General features: G+C 39.1%; 1 protein-coding gene and 1 non-coding gene across 2 annotated transcripts in view; both read left to right on the top strand.

The window, feature by feature from the left end:
- The window catches only part of itpr3 (inositol 1,4,5-trisphosphate receptor, type 3), a 67900-nt gene that overhangs the window by 23077 nt on the left and 24401 nt on the right, over positions 1-20422 (top strand). The window contains exons 6-28 of the mRNA XM_026154035.2: positions 3199-3357; positions 3525-3623; positions 4574-4657; positions 5182-5328; positions 5417-5512; positions 5776-5820; positions 6181-6323; positions 7051-7150; positions 7596-7756; positions 7842-7983; positions 8169-8333; positions 8603-8775; positions 9134-9253; positions 9542-9623; positions 10505-10620; positions 10749-11000; positions 13552-13696; positions 13788-13932; positions 14798-15012; positions 15269-15389; positions 17975-18029; positions 18116-18281; positions 18730-18897. Of these exons, the coding sequence (XP_026009820.2) occupies positions 3199-3357; positions 3525-3623; positions 4574-4657; positions 5182-5328; positions 5417-5512; positions 5776-5820; positions 6181-6323; positions 7051-7150; positions 7596-7756; positions 7842-7983; positions 8169-8333; positions 8603-8775; positions 9134-9253; positions 9542-9623; positions 10505-10620; positions 10749-11000; positions 13552-13696; positions 13788-13932; positions 14798-15012; positions 15269-15389; positions 17975-18029; positions 18116-18281; positions 18730-18897 (3099 nt within the window). The remainder of the gene's footprint in view (positions 1-3198; positions 3358-3524; positions 3624-4573; positions 4658-5181; positions 5329-5416; positions 5513-5775; positions 5821-6180; positions 6324-7050; positions 7151-7595; positions 7757-7841; positions 7984-8168; positions 8334-8602; positions 8776-9133; positions 9254-9541; positions 9624-10504; positions 10621-10748; positions 11001-13551; positions 13697-13787; positions 13933-14797; positions 15013-15268; positions 15390-17974; positions 18030-18115; positions 18282-18729; positions 18898-20422) is intronic.
- Positions 12523-12595, top strand: trnak-uuu (transfer RNA lysine (anticodon UUU)). The gene has a single exon. It is a non-coding gene; the product is annotated as a tRNA-Lys (tRNA).

Below are 20422 nucleotides of genomic sequence, written 5' to 3'. Positions count from 1 at the left end.
ATTATGAACATTTAGTATGATTGATCGGTCACAGTCTTTCATGAATAAGCAGATATTCTCCAATACACTGCTTGTTCTCATTTTCATTGATTAATGGAGTCATCCAGTTCATTTATATGTATTTTGACTAAATGACTCCAGGAGGAAACCCTCCACAGAGAAATGCAAAACCACAAAACAAAGGTGGCAAAAAAAGGCCAGAAACATGTGCCCAAACACCAAAATGATTTAAAAAAGACAAGAGAGAAAACTGCCACATAAAAATATGTAATCAATAAAGAAGGAAATGGCACAGGGAAAGACTGTAGCAGGCCTTTCAAGGAAGGATGCAAGGAGCCCAGAATCATGTTGCCTCATGATTCGCTCATGACTGAAGGTAAACAACGTTTGCACTTGTTTCCTTTACCTGCGTCTGACTCATCGATTTCTTTTCACTGTTAATGTTTTTTCATTGCAACCAACCCAAAGACGAAACATATCAGACTGTCAGTCAACATCATGCGCCCTCTGGATGTATTTACTTTGCCCAGTAAGCTTCCTTCTATGAGCACATGCTGTGTCAGTGAAGTTCACACATTTCCTTTTTCACTTTTTGCATAAACTTTTCAGCTACAATTTGAGACAGGAATGTTCAATGACGAGGACTACCATAAAGATGTCGTTGTCTGACACGACCTGACAGCAGCTTGACTGATATGGGCACAAAAATGTAGAAACAACTGCAAGCTTTCTTTTTTGCACGTCAATCCTCTCATTTTATGCTCTTGTATTTAGATATGACTCAAAAAGCAGTCTTGATGTGTCAACTTGCCTCAGCTTTATGGAACTTTAGGTTGAAGTGCAGTGGAAATAACAAAAGCTGGAAAATGTTTTAGTTATTGTACGAGTTCTTGTAACTTGAAAGAAGCCCTAATGGCTCAATCAAAGAGAGCGAATCTTAGGTTTCCCTTCATTAGGTAGGCCCAACCATGATTTTAAAAAAATGGATTCACCAATGCTGAAAATTCCCTTTGCAACATGCATGATATAAATCCCTTGATCCAGAAGAATATCTGAACTTTTTATTTTTCTTATTTTGAGTGAGCACATGACAGAATGTCAGATAGATTTGCCCTTTTTGTCATAAAGACCGGTAACCAACCAGCCACATAAACTCTTTGTTGAAAGTAATAATGCTGCCATAAGGGCCCGTGCCCACTCGCAGTATTGTTAACAGGAAGCGTGCATGACCTCGTTTTCACGGCGCTCCTAAGAGCCCCCTGTTAGTAGGTCATACTGTTGTTTTCTTCAATTTCAGATGGTTGGTGAGAGAGAAGTGACATTTAACTGACACTGGAAAAATGGAAAAGTGAGATTTTAGCCAATGACTGAACACCATCAAAAGATTGTTATAGCAAAAACTTTCAGTGGTAGCTTCTAAGTTAGCCAACAGTTTGCTTCCCTCCCAGAACATCTCTGATGGCCCAGTCATGAATTTAAATTTTATTTAACACATTGCTAAAAACTCTTTTGCTACTTTGTCTATCAGTTGGTCTGATTGAGTTAATGTGTTATGCTATTTTTTTTCCCGTTCGGTGTTTTTATCCCTTTTCAGTTTAGCTAAACGCACCACATCGGCTGAATATTGATACTAATAAAATAAAAGACATTTGCCAGTATCCATGCTTGAAATTCATTTTCACGCATATTTTGTAATAAAGGTTTTTTCATCCCTTGTAGGGAAAGAATTACAATAAAAATAAGCACATAACAAACAATTTAACAGATGGTGTGTCTGTAATGTAATGTTAATGTCCTTTGTGTGCAGCAGCTGCAGTTTAAAGAAATCTTAACACATTATCTATAACAATTTTTTTCCCACCACCCAGCAGAGGCCAAAATCCAACTTACTGCACATTTAAAAGTTCAAAAGAATCAAAGTTCCAGGTCAATGCAGATGTGTTTTTAAATCTCACTGTGGTGACGTTAGACAGCACTCACAGGCTACACGTCTGAACACGTCTGCATATAAGAACACGCCTGCAGAGTTGCATTGTCTATCAGGACTTCCTGCTCTGAAGCCAACCAGTGTCTGCACTGTGACCGCTACTCTTTGCTAGCAGGGCGACATCAGTTGCCATGATAACCAGGTGATTCACACGCCTCCGCTCCCCTTTTTATAGCTGTAATCGACCCTGCTGGTGTTTGTATGATCATTTACACACAGACACACACACACACACACACACAGCAGCACTGCTTTAGTGAGTATGTACATGCTGTTATCTGTTAGTGTCAATATTAACCTCCTTTCAAGGTTGAAGACCTCTTGTCATTACTCTCTCCCTCGCTCTCTCTCTCTCTCACACACACACACACACACACACACACACACACACACACACATTTCCCACAGAACAATCTGAATAAGATTCAGTCAGACGATACCACACCCAATGTGTGTGTGTGAACGTGTTTGTTTTTAAGGTGTAGAACGTATGACTGTGTCACTAACCTGAAGAGCAAAAGATTAGTGAAGATACTTTTTCACAGGTTTAAAAACATTCAGCCATGAAATGAAAAATTAAAAGTGTGTCTATTAAGTTTATTAACTAAACAACACAGAAGCAAAAATTCACTCCAATCATTTCTGTTGTTTATTTGTCTTCAGATCTGCAGTCTGTGACACCACGAGTGCAGTGAGTTTCTAGGTTGATGACTAACTCGGTGTTAGTGAACTATAAACAAACAAAACAAAAAATGTACAAAACTCTTTCTTAAACATAAAAGTAATTTTAGTTACACTGATCTAATCCTAATGAAGAAGTGAAGAAGTCAGTGTTTTCCTTCAAGTGTAATCAAATGTACAGTAGTGTCTCTTTTAAATACCAGAGCAGCAACAAAACTGTGAGGTTTTGTTGATTTGTGTTCACTTTTTCACAGTATGTTAAAAAAAAAAAAAGACAAAGTAAAGATCTTGTTTCCAGAACAGTTGCTGAGTCACAAACACCCCAGAAAGCTTTTAAAAACCTTTCAGGTGTAATCGAGAGCAAAATAAGAACAAAAACAAAAAAACAACATAGGCTCTGTTCTTCCCTAAAACAGCTGCTCACTATATTGGGGACTATTTTAGTGGCATTTGGTTATATAATGCCCTAGTGACATATTTTAAATGCTGTCTACGTGACATACGGTGCAATGATGTACATGTGTCTGCAGCTGCTCCACATGAAGAGTAATAAATACCTGACGGTGAACAAACGGCTGCCGGCTCTGCTGGAGAAGAACGCCATGCGAGTCACTCTGGACGGGACGGGAAACGAAGGCTCCTGGCACTTCATCCAGCCGTTTTGGAAGCTGCGTGCCAACGGAGACAATGTAAATGCACATTACGCCACACATCTGTGAAACACTGTTGCACATTACAGGAAAATCTGCGCTCATGGCAACAGCCTGACCTTTCGTTTTTAGTGCCACCATCAGAGCATCAAAATATATACAATAGATCCATAGTTGCAGATTATTCAGTCTGCTCTCTGCTGCAGGTGGTGGTGGGAGATAAAGTGATCCTGAACCCGGTGAACGCTGGTCAGCCGCTGCACGCTTCAAACTACGAACTGACCGACCATCCGGGATGCAAAGAGGTGAGAGAAAGTGATGATCAGAAAGCTGAGAGAAATATTCAGCATTTCTCATTTCCCTGAAATTGGCGCCCTCTTGTTTTAGAGATGACATGCAGGTTATTCTCTCACATTCCGGATATTCACTATGTGTCATTTCCCATGATGACGGGAAAATACATGACTTGCACTTTACTCATTTTACGCACCACACACAAATAGTAAATGGACTGATTCTTATACAGCACTTTTCTAACTGAGACCTCAAAGCTCAGTTATCTTTAATTATTGCTCATTAAACATGGCGTCGCTGCTGGATGCTGTGATATAATTGTTACTGTGAGCAGAGTCTGCAGTTATTTATTTAAATGATAAGACTGAGGCTTCTGGAAAATTATTAACACGTTAAAGTTAATGATTTCTTAAAACAAACAGTTTAAAATCAATAAAAAGAAAGAAAAGCAGCGTGTTCTTTGGATATATAGAAATATTTTTCACGTGGGGAAACTGCTGACTGTTTAGTACCTCAAGTGGCCCGTGGGTTTCTGTTAGTCTAATGAATTTCACAGTAAAGTGACTCACAAATGACTACAAAGAAACAAAATGATAAGATCTGTTTTATCCTAAAATCTGGAAATTCCATAGTTACAGTTTGTAAAAATAATCACAATAAACCTGTAATGTAGCACAAATAGGTAGAATTTCATATAGCTAAATAAATATAATGCAACATGACAAAATAGATATTTTAATAATGTGAAAACAAATCTGAAAAGAGAATAAATGTGATTATATGAGGCAAGAAATAACACAAGTATTAGCCTAGAAAGAGATTCAAAGCACAAAACGTTAAAATAAACATAAAGAAACACAAATGTTTTGATTTGATCGTGTTTATACGAGATTATACAAATGCACACTGCCTCTACTGCGCTCCCCACACCCTAACGAGAGCATGTTTGCGCCCTCTGCAGGTGAACTCTGTGAACTGCAACACCAGCTGGAAGATCAACCTGTTCATGATGTTCAACGATCACAGAGAGGAAGTCCTCAAAGGAGTGAGTGAAGCAGCACTGCACACAGTATAAGTGCGCTAGAAATACAGACATTAGTTAGTGTTTTAAAAGGAAGTCGTGTTTAGTGCCACAGATAGATTTAAAATTTTCACATGCATATATTCAAATTAGACATTAAAACAACATCTGAACAATAACTTCAGTAATTTAAAGTCTTTTCCCTGTTTTTTACCGTTCCTTTGTGGAGGTCTTCACCTTCGCCTTTTCCTACTTTTAGTTTCATTGTTACTTTTTATTTATTTGTTGGAATATTTGCAGCTCCAGGCTGTCTCCTGGGATCTTTTTAAACTCTTTGCATAGTAAAGTTCTGTGACTGCATGTTTTATGCTGAAATTCACCCCAAGAGTCACAGTTACTGTCAGTAAGTCAAAGAGCCAGCAGGAGCGCTGTTTGTCACCAACATTGTTTCAGAGATAAACGATAAATGCCCGGAGAGGCTCAGGAGACTCGCAGACGAACCCAAATTGTCCTTCAGTCCTCCTTTAAGATCTTCCTGTCTCTGTCAGGGCGACGTGGTGCGCTTGTTTCACGCTGAGCAGGAAAAGTTTCTGACCTGCGATGAATACAAGAGCAAACTCCACGTTTTCCTCCGAACCACGCTGAGGCAGTCAGCAACATCAGCGACCAGCTCCAACGCCCTGTGGGAGGTTGAGGTACACAAACAAACACACACAAGTACACAAATTCTCTAAACTTCCACTTGTGTTAAACTTTTTCTTTATGTGCTGATTGGTTTGACAGGTTGTCCATCATGATCCATGCCGCGGAGGGGCGGGACATTGGAACAGTCTCTACCGTTTCAAACACCTGGCCACTGGAAACTACCTGGCTGCTGAGGTAACTATGAGATCAAGCTGGTGGACTAAAGAAGCAGTCCATGAATGAAGTTTGACCGTTAAAGCAAATACCAAACACCACGCTATGGCTGTGGTTTTGCCACAACAGATGCAGTTTCATAGATGTAGATGCTAACTGATAATTATTTATCTATAAATAATATATAAGTAATGAATTGTTGGAAGGAAAGGAAAGAGCTGCTATCCAATAAATTCATTGTTGAAGACCTCTTATTTGTGTTGTTGTTGTTGTCGTTGTTGTAGGAGAACCCGGGTTATAAAGGAGAGAATGTGGAGCTGTCTTCCTCGGTGAGTCTCTTCCATGACACATAAGATATAAGGCATCGGTAAGTCACAGCGGGTGTCCAGGTTTTATTTTGAAAGGGCTATAACTACACTCTGCAGGAGACGGGACACTTTGTGTCTGACTTTTCTCTGATGACATTTACGTTCAGGTATTTAAGGCAAAGACATTTTCATTTCAAAATTTTCAGGAAAAATGATATATTGTTTCCAGGAAGTGCCTCAACACTTTTGCCTCATTTTGATGTGTTTTTCAAGTCCATCAAAGATCGATGCAGCCAGAAACAGCCTCTTCTGAATGAAGTCCACGCTGATCAGTAATCTAACCCCTTTACATCCTATACATGACCTCTGACCTTTCTGTAGATGGACGGTAGCCGTAGCAACAAGCGGTCCCACGGAGAGAGGATCAAGTACAAGCTGGTCGCGGTGCCTCATGGGAGCGACATCGCCTCGCTGTTCGAGCTCGACCCGACTACGCTGCAGAAAACCGACTCCTTCGTACCACGGTAGGAACACACGAGTCCTTTAACTTCCTGCAGATGTTTCACAGTAAAAGACTTTAGAGGACAGGGACATTATGGGAGCGAGGTCCACTTTTCCTTCAGATGGTAAGAAATTGAAGAGTGTACTGGTTGTGTGTCTGGCTTTGGGAAACCATTTTAATTATGTAGGTCATAACATTTTGAAATAGTTTGAAATCGTAATTGACTGAATGTCATTTTAATGAATCTGTTTTGCACTTCAACTGAATACACAATGACTGTTTGTCTGAAAAAGAGAATGATTTCACTGTACCTCACAGAAAAAAGGGAAAATTAAAAACAAGATTTAAGATTTATGTCCTCGTCTTTTCAACGTTTAAAAAACAAAACAAATCTTTTAAATCATCTGATAAAGTGTTTTTGTCGTTATATTGCTGTTATATGCTGCTGTTTCTTTATATCTTATTGTGTTCTCATTAACTTTTCCCTAAAAATATCCAATAACTGTTATATTTTTATGGGGAACTCTCATTTCAGATTATTTGTTTTTACAGGGAAACTATTAAAAATGAATTTTAAAAACATTTGTGAAACTGACCTACATATATTGAATAAATAATATATAAGACAATAGTTGACAATGATTCTTAAGCTGCATTTGTATGACAGACATTAGTTTTCTTTAACGAGGAGCCCACAGACTTCAGAACGAAGTTGAAGGGATTAAAACCGAGGGCTGTGTATGTTTTAGAAACTCATACGTGCGCCTGAGGCATCTTTGCACGAACACCTGGATCCAGAGCACCAACGTCCCCATCGATATCGATGAGGAGCGCCCTATCAGGCTCATGGTGAGGTCTTAGTTTTGATCAGGTTTCCTGCTAAAAGGTGCTTAGCTGATTTAGTCTTCCATTTAATTTAATTTAAGGAACTACAATTACAAAAACATTTGTATGATGTAGTAACTCCAAATACTTGATTGTTTGGTGTTCTCAAATCTGACAAAGGAATATTTGGGACTTTTAAGATGGTGGCCAAACAAAACAAAAGAAGTTTGTTCAACCAGTTGGAACAGACATTTTCTCTTGTTTCCTGGTTAATAGTCTACATGATCAATTATTTTTAATCATTATTAAGCTAATAGCCATTGCCTCAAAACCAACAGTCAAGAATAATTAACCATTCATCCAAACCATCAATTTAAAAATGCACAAAAACATGATTTTTTTTTACCAGAAATAAGATGAAGTTACTCTTTGAAGTGTCTGTTTAATATTAATTTAAGTTCTTTTGCAGTTGGGGACATGTCCCACAAAAGAGGACAAAGAAGCGTTCGCTATTGTTTCCGTTCCTGTGATGGAAATCAGAGATCTGGACTTTGCCAATGATGCCAGCGCCATGCTGAGCACTGTGGTGGACCAGTTCAGCCAGGGCTTCATCAGTCAGAACGACCGCAAGTAATGAGCCACGTTGAAAAGAAAGTTTACTTTCTTTGTTGGCACTCAGGAGGAGTTAATGCTTTCTGGTGTTTCTGTTGGTCAGGTATGCCATCAAGCTGCTGGAAGATGTGGTTTTCTTTGTGGCTGATGTCATTAACAGCGGGCAGCCTGTCCTGGATGTAATGATGACCAAACCTAACCGAGAGAGACAAAAGCTCATGAGAGAACAGAACATCCTCAAACAGGTCTGATCCTAAAAATACTCACACACCTTTTCCAGTAAAATAGTACAAGGGCTGGTTTGGAACCTGTGCCAACTCTTGAACCAGTGTCCTCTGACTCCTTCTGAGTGCAACATCAGATAATACAAACACCATGTCCTAAAGGACTTCCAGCTGTCTGAAAGTGTGTGCTTGTGTGTTTTGATCAGATCTTCGGCATCCTGAAGGCCCCCTTTAAGGACCGGCCAGGAGGGGAAGGTCCTCTGCTGTGCCTGGAGGAGCTGGCCGACCAGAAGAATGCTCCCTACCAGTACATGCTCAGACTCAGCTACAGAGTCCTCCGGCACTCTCAGGATGACTACCGCAAGAACCAGGTGAGGGGACGATGACATTCATACTAGTTTTTATTGTTTCAAATCTTTATAAGCTTTATAAAGTTGAGACTTTTACGAGTTTGGAGCTGTCCCGGTGTTTTCTTTGTTAAGCCAAAAGCTCTTATTTTCAATCATTTTGTAAAAGCAGAATGACAAACCAGCTACTAAATGCTAAAAATGACACAACTTTGATGCCTGATAAAGCTCTCAATGGTAGAACAGCTGAAGATAACAGTGATCACAGAGACTCAAAATTCACCCCTCTCCAGGAGTATATAGCGAAGCAGTTCGGTGTGATGCAGAGTCAGATTGGGTACGACATCCTGGCTGAGGACACCATCACTGCCCTGCTGCACAATAACCGCAAACTGCTGGAGAAACACATCACCAAGACCGAGGTGGAGACTTTTGTCAGTCTGGTCCGCAAGAACCGAGAACCCAGGTACGCACGGAGACAGTAACAAGTACATGCCAAGTGCAGATTAGACTCCAGGATTTTGAATCTTCAATCCAAAGACACAAGCTGCGTGAAGCGATTAAAATTGCTAACACCAAGGCAGCAGTGGTTTCTGACTTTCTAATAAGGACGGTGGCAACATTTTCTATTGCTTATCTCCTGCAGAAGTCAAAATCCTCAAATTCCTGCAGTCTGCCTTTGATAAGGATGTTTGCATTTTTTGGGCAAATCCAAGCAGTGATATAGTCCAAAGTTATAGCTTTTACTTTTGAAAGTGGTAATAAAGTGCTATTCTGTTATATTCTGTTTTACTACTTGACTTGGTGTTTCCTGGACTTTGCAGGTTTTTGGACTACCTGTCAGACCTGTGTGTGTCCAACAACGTGGCCATCCCCGTCACACAGGAGCTCATCTGTAAATGTGTCCTGGACCCCAAAAACCAGGACATCCTCATTAAGACAGAGTGAGGCGGGAGGGAATAAAGATCGCTTTACCCATCTCACTTTACCTTACCCTGTGGGCACTGCAGTAAAACTTAGTTTACTTTGGGAGAATGAGCTTTTTCAGTTTGCACCCCACCAACAAACAAAGAGTAAAATTAAAGAGTGTGTGTAATTGGTCTTTACATATCTATCTATCTACATGTCTATATATACACACATATATCTATATCTAGAGAGAGAGAGAGAGAGAGAGAACTATAACTTTTAGTCTAATTGTTTACCGTGATCTACTTTACTACGTGTTCCAGGCGTCGTGTTCCAAAGGAGGCGCCCTCTGGTGGTGTTCAAGGAGACTACATGGCAATGGATGACTTTGGAGATGAGGATGAGGTATGTTTGTCTGTATATTTGTAAATCGTTACCATAGATATAAAAGACGGATGTAGTCTTGTTTGCGCCACCCATTTGTTAGTGAAGTCACAAGCTGAGTGTTTTCACTGCAACCATTTTGGTGTTTATATAGGACACACTCATTATGTGGTAAAGCTGCTTTATCATCCTTTATTAAATTAAAGGGGACCGTCATTTTCAAAGTCAATTTCATTTAGTAATTCAGTAAGAGCAGAAACTAGTGACAAATATAAAATCCAAAAGAAGAGAATAACACTAATTACTAAGGTCGTAGACCAAGTGAACATTTTTTCTTTAGACTTATGTATAGTGGGACGTGTTTTTGCAACTAGAACCATAGTCACTGCCTACTGGTTATGAGAAATAATGCAGGGCACTTCTGGAATGGCTTTATGTATCAGAAATGGAAACTTTGTCCATCTTTTGTGGTCATTACCACAATACATTGAACCAATTCAAAATCCTGTTTCCCAAGACACAGAAAACTTTGATTTTCAAAACTTCAGTAGGCTGTTGTGTATATCTAGAATACTGATTGGTTAAAAAAGTCCACACCAAAAGTTACAACAATTACAAAATTTATTTATTTTTTCCACATTGTGGACTGAATACAATATACTTACTGTCTGATAGCAAAACCACATGTGACTAGGTAGTAGTATTTCTAGAAAATAGTGTAATGGGCAAACATCTCATATCTAAACAAATCACTCACTTTCATGTCTCGGTGAAAGGTTCATTACATTTGAAGAAGACTAAACAATTAATGATGACCAAATTATTTTGGTCTTTGCTGCAGTCATGTTCTTACTTTTTAGATGGATGGTATTACGAAAATGTCTGTTCTACTCTTCCTGCAGGTGTGGCTGATGTGGACAGACAAAGCTAATGAGAAACAGGAGAAAAGCATCAGACAGCTGGCTCAGGAGGCAAGACAAGGAAATGCTCATGATGAGAACGTCCTCACTTACTATAGGTACAGCCAAACAAAAACAGCCATTCACTTCAAATCTCATAAAAATCCAACAGACTTTTGTAAAGTGATCCAAGAATACGATAAAAAGAAGCAAAGCTGATAGAGCCTGCCTCTGTGGACTTCCTTAGGTATCAGCTGAAGCTGTTTGCCCGTATGTGTTTGGACCGTCAGTATCTTGCAATAGATGAGATCTCCAAACAGCTGGATGTGGAGCTGATCTTCCTGTGCATGATGGATGAGACTCTTCCCTTTGACCTCCGGGCATCCTTCTGCCGCCTCATGCTCCATGCTCACGTAGACCGAGACCCTCAGGAACTGGTGACTCCTGTCAAATTCGCCCGGCTCTGGACTGAGATTCCAACCTCCATCACCATCAAAGAGTAAGACGATTTTAGTAAAGCAGTAATATGTTTCTGGAGAAGTTGTGATAGGGCTGTCTTGTGGCAGCTTTGTGCTTTGATTCACTCTGACTCAAAAAGAGGAAGGGAACAAAAATACAAAATGCTGTTAAGGAAATTATAGTTTTTATAACATGCGGTTTAAACATAAAGCAGCACCCCCCCACCCCCACCCGCACAAACATGTCCTCCAACCACACACACCCATATTTTGTTTTCAAACTCCATTGCAGTTTATTCACACCTCAAACAATTAAACGAATAAAAGTGAACGGCAACAAATTACTGGTAAATTACTAAAATAAACTACTAACTCTTTTACGCTACGTCCACACCTACACAGGTATTTTTAAAAACACAGCTGTTTCTATGCATTTGGGGCTTTTGTTCACACGTAAACGGCGTTTCAAATCACCGAAAACAGAGATTTTTTAAAACTCAGTTTTTGCGTTTACGTGTGGACGAGGAATACAGAGTTCGTCACGCAACGTCAAAGGTATGTGCCTTTTTTCACGTCACGCTGTGGCCACGTTATTGTTTACATGAGATGAATTTTTACAATGACAAAATACTGTTAATCTTACTATCCTCAGTTTTTACACTTACGCTTGCATACACACACGTAGTTACTGTCTCTCCATTTGGAAAGGCAGAGGCGTCAAGATGTACTTATTTTATGTGTAGTTAGAATTGAATAGAATTAGAATAGAATTCAACTTTATTGTCATTGCACATGCACAGGTACAGGGCAACGCAATGCAGTTTGCATCCATCCAGAAGTGCTTTAGTGATATAGATATATTACAATATATATTAGCAATAATATAGATATGTGAGTATATTACAGAAATGGGTCTATTATGTTATAATGTACACGGTATGAGGTATGTTGTTGTTTTTCCTGTTTAATAATATTCAACATTGCTATTACATTTTTCAAAAATGCCTCTCTATGCAAAATGGGTTTAAAAGCATTAACAACTGTGGCATACTGTTTGTCTGTGATTTGAACCAGGGGAACAAGTTACGTAGGGTCAGCCTGATACTATTTGTATTCCGCTGTAACTTTACTGTATGAATAGCTAACATCTCCAAAATGTCAGGAGTAGTTAGTTATTACAAGAAGTGTTTTAAAAATTAAAAATGTGGGATACTGTTTCTCCGTGATTTGGAGAGCCCAGAGCGTACTCCCTGCATAAGGAAAACTGATTCTATTGCAGAGACCTACCTTGGCACTTGTTCAGGTGAAGCCAAAGGAAACATACGTTTCACCATATTTTCTAGTCTTTGGCTTGGAAGGAGGTTTGTTTGGATACGTATTTGGCGATGCTTCATCTCCTACTTTGAAACCTTTGTGACCCTTTGTTTTCAGAAAGGTTGATAATGATTATGCTACTTCACTTTTGAAAGGTGTTGAATAGAGTAGTTGTGACGCCATTTGAAACGGACCTTTTTGAAGCCCTTGTGCTCAGGCTTTAGCGTCACCGTTGAAGAAACTGGCAGAGCCTGGATAGCTCAGTCGGTAGAGCATCAGACTTTTAATCTGAGGGTCCAGGGTTCAAGTCCCTGTTCAGGCGTTGTGTCTGTTTGCACCCCCAAGGAAGCATGCCTCTTAACATTTGGTTGAGACTTTGCGTAAACCATGGTCTTGGTCATCAGTTCCAGAGTTCCTACCTGACAATTTGTAGTGTATCCAAAAGCCAGCTTTCATTCCATTGTTGAGGTGACACACCACACAAGAGTAGGCTCCTTCACATTGCAGCGTATTGACGTGCTAATGTCACAAATTCCTTGCTTTCAGAAAAGGTGAAAACGGTCCTCTTATTTATTATCTGAATGGCGTTTCGACAGTGTTCCAACACTGGCATGTAGTTTACACATAAATATGGTTTTTGGCCTGTAGACTGGGCCTAGACATGGCCGAGATAACTCAGTTGGAGGAGCTTCAGACATTTCATCGTGCATCTTCGTTTTGTAACTTGGAGAGCACAGCGTGGCCAGTGAGCTAGGTTGAAGACACAAGTCAGTCTTTACCACCATTTCAATGAAATACACCTAGGAGGGGACACTCTTTATAAGCGTCTTCTAAATGGTCTCGTGGGTTCATTGAAGAACTCCAAAAGTCTTGACAGTCATCTTTATCCCAGTACAGGTAATGTGTCCAGTAGTAATAGCTGGTTTACTACGTGGCACAAATTGTCAAAAAGATTGTGGAACGTCCTGACAGTAAGTGAGAGGGAATCCGCAGGTGCAACACAAAGAGGGATACCACATATGTGCCTCTTTCTTGGCTACACATATTTTAGACAGGATCATGAACCACTTATTTAAAGTTGAGTATTGTCATAAAGACTTTCCTGACACTTTTCCAACACTGTCATGAGATTGAATCTGCATAGGTCCTTCAATTCAATGTAATACTTTTCATCTTACGTTCCGGTAAGTATTCTTGGGCCTTGCTTTTTTCACAACAGATCTTTTTCCTCAAAACATTATTACAAAGATTGTGGTGTTTCTCTTTTTTCATCATTAGTTATGACTCTAACATGGACGACAGCAGGGACAACAAGAAGAACCGGTTTTCCAGTACTATGGCCTTCATGGAAGAGTATCTTAACAACGTCCTTAATGATGACATGCCATTCCATGACGAGGAGAAAAACAAGCTCACATATGAGGTCTGGTTCTACTCCCTAGTCTTACAACTTCACTAAAAAGTTCTACTACTACTGTCTGTTATTACTTCTTCCATTTCCCTTCTTCCTTCAGGTGGTGAGTTTGGCCAGACATTTGATCTACTTTGGCTTCTACAGTTTTTTTGAGTTGCTCAGACTCACAAGGACCCTGCTGGGCATCATTGACTGCAGACTCAATCCAGGACACGCTGGTCTCGTATTCAATGATGATGCATCAGGTGACTTAAAATACCATAACAAGCTAAGACATTCAATTGTTTAACAACAACTTGTTTAACAACATCAGGTTTCCTGCCAAGTTTAACTTTAGTTTTTATCTTCAATTACTTACTTATTTTTATTAGTTCTATTTAAAAGAACTAGGAGAATGTAACGGGCCCTGTTTCTTTGTATGCCTGTTTGAGCAGTTTAGATTCCACAATTTTAAGATCTCATCTTCAGATTTTGTGTGATAGTAGATACTAACAAGAGCCCAAACTCTAATTGTTGTGAAAATCAGTTCAAGGTCAAGTTCGCACCGATCTCTGAATGCGCTTGTTCTATTTAGTCCAATGAAAGTCCATTAAAAGTCAAATGGAACAAACAAAAACAAACATTTATCTTTGATACCTTGATAACTTATTCATCTATTATAATGTTAAAGCTCGCTAAAGCTCAATTGTTCCTTCCCTTATAAAGAAAATGTCTTTTTATTTATGAATTTATGGGAATTGCAGTAAATCTTTTTTGCTCTCTCTCTCTCTCTCTCATCTGCATTTGTATATTCTGGTCATTTGATCTGTATTTCCAGTTTTTTTTAACCAAACATGGCTGATTTGTTTATCAAGTTCAGCTCATTCTCTGTTTCAAGCATTTTTTCATTTGTCTTTATTGTTTATTGATTCTTTTCAGTTATTTTCACCTTTCATTTTGTGCTGTTTTCTACTTGTTTATGTCTGGTTATATTGCTGGACCGTCCAGCAACAACATTCTTGGACTCGTTCCAAGAGGTCTTTTTGTGCCCATGTATAACTGTTATTGACTTTATTTCGAATATTGTCGGGTTAATTACACTGACATGCTTTTTTTCTTCTCTCTGTTAAGGCAAGAACGTGAAGCGCTCTATACACGGGATGGGTCAGATGATGTCGACCATGGTCCTCAACAGGAAACAGTCCATATTCGGAGGTGCAGTTTCCAGAGGGGCAGGAATGGGGCCAGCGCTTGTGCTTGAAGGACAAAGAGCCAGTAAAGATAGTCTCGACAACATGGACCTGACAGTGATGGATACTAAGCTGAAGATACTGGAGATATTACAGGTAATATACAATAATTTTAACACATTTTACACTCAGTGGCCACTTTTTTGTTTTTAGGTACAGCCATCCAATGCGGTACAATATTTAAAAGGAAATTTATTAGATATCGATTAGACAACATTGCCCAACCAGTGTTTAGCAAAAGGGCCTGCTCACAAAATGCCTTTAGTTTGTAAGAAAAGTTATAAGAATGACATTCAAACCCTATATGTAAAATTATGTTATTGTAATTGAATTCCACTTTTCTTTTCATCAGTTCATCCTGAATGTCCGTCTGGACTATCGCCTCTCCTTCCTCCTGTCTGTATTTAAGAAGGAGTTTGTGGACGTTTATCCCATGGCTGACGCTGACGCTACCACTAATATGGAGCATGCAGGTAGAAACACAGCTGGTGGAAATAAACTCATTCAATTCATTTTAACTCTAACATACATAAACTATATATAAAAAGTTGTCTTCTGCTTCTATATGCATGCATGTGCATACATGTGGGAAAAGACAAGAAAGGGGGTAAAGTGCACAGTTCTGCAGCACTATATACATTTGAACAGTATTAAAAAATATACAATGTACAAATATGCAAGTCAGGAATACAAATAGTGAAATATATTTACAGTGTAGTTTATTGCACGTAAATTAGGTATTGCACAGTGATGATGTGTGTTCTGTTTATGGAGGGAAGTGCTTGGATTGGTGGGTGGACCTGTGTTTTCAGTGCATGTGTGAGTTCAGCGTGGTTATGGTTTTTGGGAATAAATTATTCTTGAGTTTGTCAGTCTTTGTGCTGATGGACCTGTAGCACTTCCCTGAGGGAAGAATTAGTTTCCAATATATATCTAAATACCTAAAAACACAATTCAAATAATCTGGGACCTGTTATGCTTTTCCTTATTTTCTGAAATCCATATACTGTTATAATGGTGGATTTTTTCATGGACAACTCTTCAAGTAATGAGGTCATTACTTGCACTACTGTTCACTGTGAGTCATAAGCTGCAGTTTTTCCTTTTTTCCTTCCTCAAAATATTTGTTTGCTTAATAGTAGTACAGCCAGGGCTGCACCAAGGCCAACTATAAGATAAATATAGATTTTTATTAGTTTTAAACTGTCATGAACTGTGTGTGGCAGGCAGGATTGGACCCAGACGCAGACTCTTAGACAGGACTTTAACACAAAATCCAGCTTTTTTGCTGAAACAAGTCAATAGAGAAAACTAAATTAGGATCAGAACACACAGCTTGGTACGAGGGAGACGCTGATATACACAGAAAGATAACGAGGAAAGTGAGAACACTCAGGGAACGCAGCTGACACAAATTAACATGACGCCACAGGGGAAGCAAAACAGGACACACCGAACATGGAAACACGAGACCTTCACAGTAAAACAGTAAATGGAGAAACACAAGGCTGAGACGTGTTTGACAGAGGAGTCAAGGAAAGGCAGACGAGCGGGGGGGACAGAGAGGAGACACGAGGGGCTGGAGAAACACAGAGTGGAACACAAGGAAGGAAACAAGACGCGAGGGCTCACAACATATATACACACAGACGCACCGCGAGAGACACAGAGGGCAAAGACACAAGAGGGAATCTAATAATCGAGAATCTAAACACGGAATAAAAGAAACTCACAACTAAGACTATAAATGAACCTGAACATAAAACATAATCCAAAATATTACTAGAACACAAGAAACTCAAAATGCTGGGTCCAGGTAATGACATAAACTGTGAGGTTGTTCTGCTAGGATCCAGAAATAAAAATGTGTATATGAAAGAGGTATGGCAGGTCCCATTAAAATATGATAAATCTAATAATTGAATATTTAACAAAACTTTAATGAGATGGGATAAATTTACACGGATTTTAGAAAAACTTTTGCGTGTTGTCTACCTGAATATCCACCCTGCAGTTTTTCTTAAGGTGCTTGTGTTACTTGTCTCCCTATGCCTCAGATGTGCCGGTTAACATGGACATGACAGGTAGTGCATAGATAAGCTCATATTAGAGGCAAAGAAGAACCTACAGAGAGCACATGCCACATTTCTTCACCAGTTGACATGTCATTTTATTATTATAACACAAATTACTGCGCAAAAGTCTTTAACCCTATTTCTTAATAGTTGGTGCACGACTTAGATTGGAGTGTCTTGATGCATGCTCATCCAGGTAAGTAAATCCCAAAAGGTTTGTGTTCATCTGGACGTAGCGTTTTCAGTGGGTGAAACGTTTCGTTACTCATCCAGGTGATTTCCTTTAGTCTCAGCTGACTGCAGGTTTCCAACCTTATAAACAGTACATTTGCACATGACTGAAACTAGCACCACTGAAAGGACACTTTTCACGTAAATGGGAAAGCATCTCTGAATCGAGGAGGGGACTAAAGGGGACATCTTTCACCATCTTACAATGCTGTGATTGCAGCCATTCCCCAACTCTCTGGTACTCATGACCATCAATCAGTGGTCTTTGATCAATGGTCAAGACAATTTGCATATTAATGACTCACAGCCCATTGTTCATTCAGCGTCCAGATAAACAGAACTTAGATTGAAAGATTTCCACAATGTGAAGCAGTGTGGGATCATGAAAGAGAACAGAACAAGCTAACCAATCCAAAGAGGAGGTTTGGACTGTTCAAGAAAACTGGAAATTATTGCTAAAGAATAATTAAAGGAATTTGTGAGTTCAGGTTGTGTTGAAGAATAAATCTAGTCATATTAAATATTGACTTTCAAGCTTATTAGAATGATCCATACTGTTTGTATTTCTATCTATGCTTGCACATGTTGTCCATCTTCCTAGCAGAGCATCAAGAAATGAGGGTTGGCTCAAGACTTTTGCACAGTAATGGGTAACATTTAGAGTGAACCGTATGAGCAACTTGGTGTGAAACCATGAATAATTAATTTCAGTTCTGTTGTTTATTAACATCTGCCTTTTTGTCCCTACTCAGCCACCATCAACCTGCAGTTCATTGGAGAGCAGGCAGAGGCCATGTTTGGAGTTGGGTATGTATCGCTGGACATGCATTCATGCACAGGTTTTATTAATACAACATACACACATCTTAAGTACTTTGTGTGTTTGTGCGCAGAAAAGGGAACAGTATCCTGGAGGTGGACGATGAAGGTGGTCGCATGTTCCTGCGGGTGTTGATCCACCTCACAATGCATGACTACGCTCCTCTGGTGTCTGCAGCCCTGCAGCTGCTTTTCAGACACTTCAGCCAGCGACAGGAAATGTTACATACTTTTAAACAGGTGCACACAGACATGCAAAATCTACATAAATAAGCACACAACAAATCCAGTATCTCTTAAACAAAATGCTGACCCCTTAAAATGCTTTACTGTCATTCAGAAGGGAATGTAATAAAAAGCAGAAGTACAGTCATGAGAATCAGTGTACACAACACTAGATAAGACCAGCAATTCTTCATTAAACTCCTCATAATTACCTTCAAATGGTCTATTTTTTTTATTCACTGAATTTTTCAAATCTTCCTGGAGATCTGTGGCCCTGAGGGGTGTAGTGCGAAGTAAGTTCAGTATATCCAGGCTTTCTTTGCGTTAGCTAGTTTAATAAAACCTCAAACATAACGGTGCTTTCTTTGCTAACCCAGGCTTTCTGCTACAGTCCTCTGTGGGAACTCAGAACATGAAAAATATTGCAGAATATTCATGTTAATCCTCCAAGTTGTGACTGCAGGTCCAGTTGCTGATCTCCGCTCAGGATGTGGAGAACTACAAGCTGATTAAGGCAGATCTGGATCGCCTCAGGACATTGGTGGAGAAATCTGAACTGTGGGTGGAGAAGAAAAGCTCGGGAGGAGGAGACGGGAAGAAGGACAAGAAAGACAAGAAGGAAAAAACAGAGGTAAGGACTAATGAGATAAGAATAAGATAAGGGCATCCTTGCAAAAGAGATTTTCTAATCTCTGTGGATTTTGCCCCCTGTTTAAATAAAACATTTTTAAATTGTATTGTGATACTACTGAGTGTGTGAAAGCTAAAGCTTTGAGAATGCAGGAGCCCACGATGAGAAATTATGAAGAAACTTTTCAAATCAAAGGTTTTAAATGTACGTAAGTTAGGTCTTATACAGACGTGTAATACAAAGCCTGCAGAGCTCAGCTGGTGAGAGTATTAGTCTTTGATTGTAGTATACTGTGGACACAAACACAGACAGCTGCAGACTTGATGACCAAGCAGTCATTCATTGTTAACCAGCATCCTCAAGAGCAAAGCGACGTAGGACTTTCAAACTGAAAAATCTCAGATGAGTTCGAACATCAGGGTCAGAGGTCAAGTCTTCTGAAAATCTTGTGAATGTGATAAGCTGAGAACAAGGTGATGTAGGATAGTGCTGCCAGTATTTTTTAATTCAGTGGTCATAATTTTTAATTGACTATATGACCAATAAACCAATTATAATCAAATTCATGAAATAAGAAATTATGAGGTTTTATTTTAACAGAGTTAGTTTTAAAATACCAAGAGGTCGGTTTTTGTCTAAGTATTCATGCCGAGGAGCTAAGGCCATTTTTCTTCATAAATATTATCTTGTTATTGTGTCTTTGTCTTTAAAGTCTATAATACTGGCTCAAACCTTCCCATATCTAAATAATAACAGTACATATGTACTGAGCTGGCTGAGAGGGGAATCCCAGAGTAAGTCTGGGTTTAGAGGCTGTTTTAAAGGGGTTTTAAAGGCTAGCTGAAGTCAGTGTTACTTTGTTTTGTATGTTCTCGAAACTGCTTTTAAGATTTCAATTTTTTTCAGAACCAACAGGATCTTTGTGTCTCGGTGGCTGATTGACATCATAAGCTTTTGTCAATATAACAACTAACCAATTTATTAACCACTGACTAACTAACCAACTACCCCATTCAGTCACTATTTAATACAACACATTAACAACATGTTATTAAAAATCTAAATACTACTAATAAAACTAAAGTACTAAACAAAAACAAATAAAAATATCTTTTGAACTTTTGCATCTTGGTTTTTAAACTCACTTCCTGTTGGTGTTGGGCTTCCTGGTGTATCATGTGGATATAAGGTAGTGGGTTTATATGTGGCATGGCACTTTCACTGCATGGCATCTCTCCTTATTCTTTCTTTCTTGTTGTTTATACTTTGAAATGCAGAAACATTATTTCTCAAATGTTTTTCTAGAACTAGTTTCTTGTTGTCATACATCTTATAAACCCACACTGCATGTTTAAAAAAAACCCAACCAGCTAGTCGTGCTTTGTTCAAATGTTAGCTTGATAATGAAAACAACCAATCGCATTAACATGAGAAGTTGTTTTTGTAATAAAAAATTTAATGTAAAGAAAGAGCTTCATCCAGCGAGGGAACTTCTAAACCTGCCAATTTGGGTGCTGTTCAAAAG

This window comes from Astatotilapia calliptera, chromosome 20, assembly GCF_964374335.1.
Source record: "Astatotilapia calliptera chromosome 20, fAstCal68.1, whole genome shotgun sequence".
Lineage (NCBI taxonomy): Eukaryota > Metazoa > Chordata > Actinopteri > Cichliformes > Cichlidae > Astatotilapia > Astatotilapia calliptera.
The sequence above is the reverse complement of the archived record's forward strand: the minus strand, read 5'-3'. Positions and strand labels throughout refer to the sequence as shown.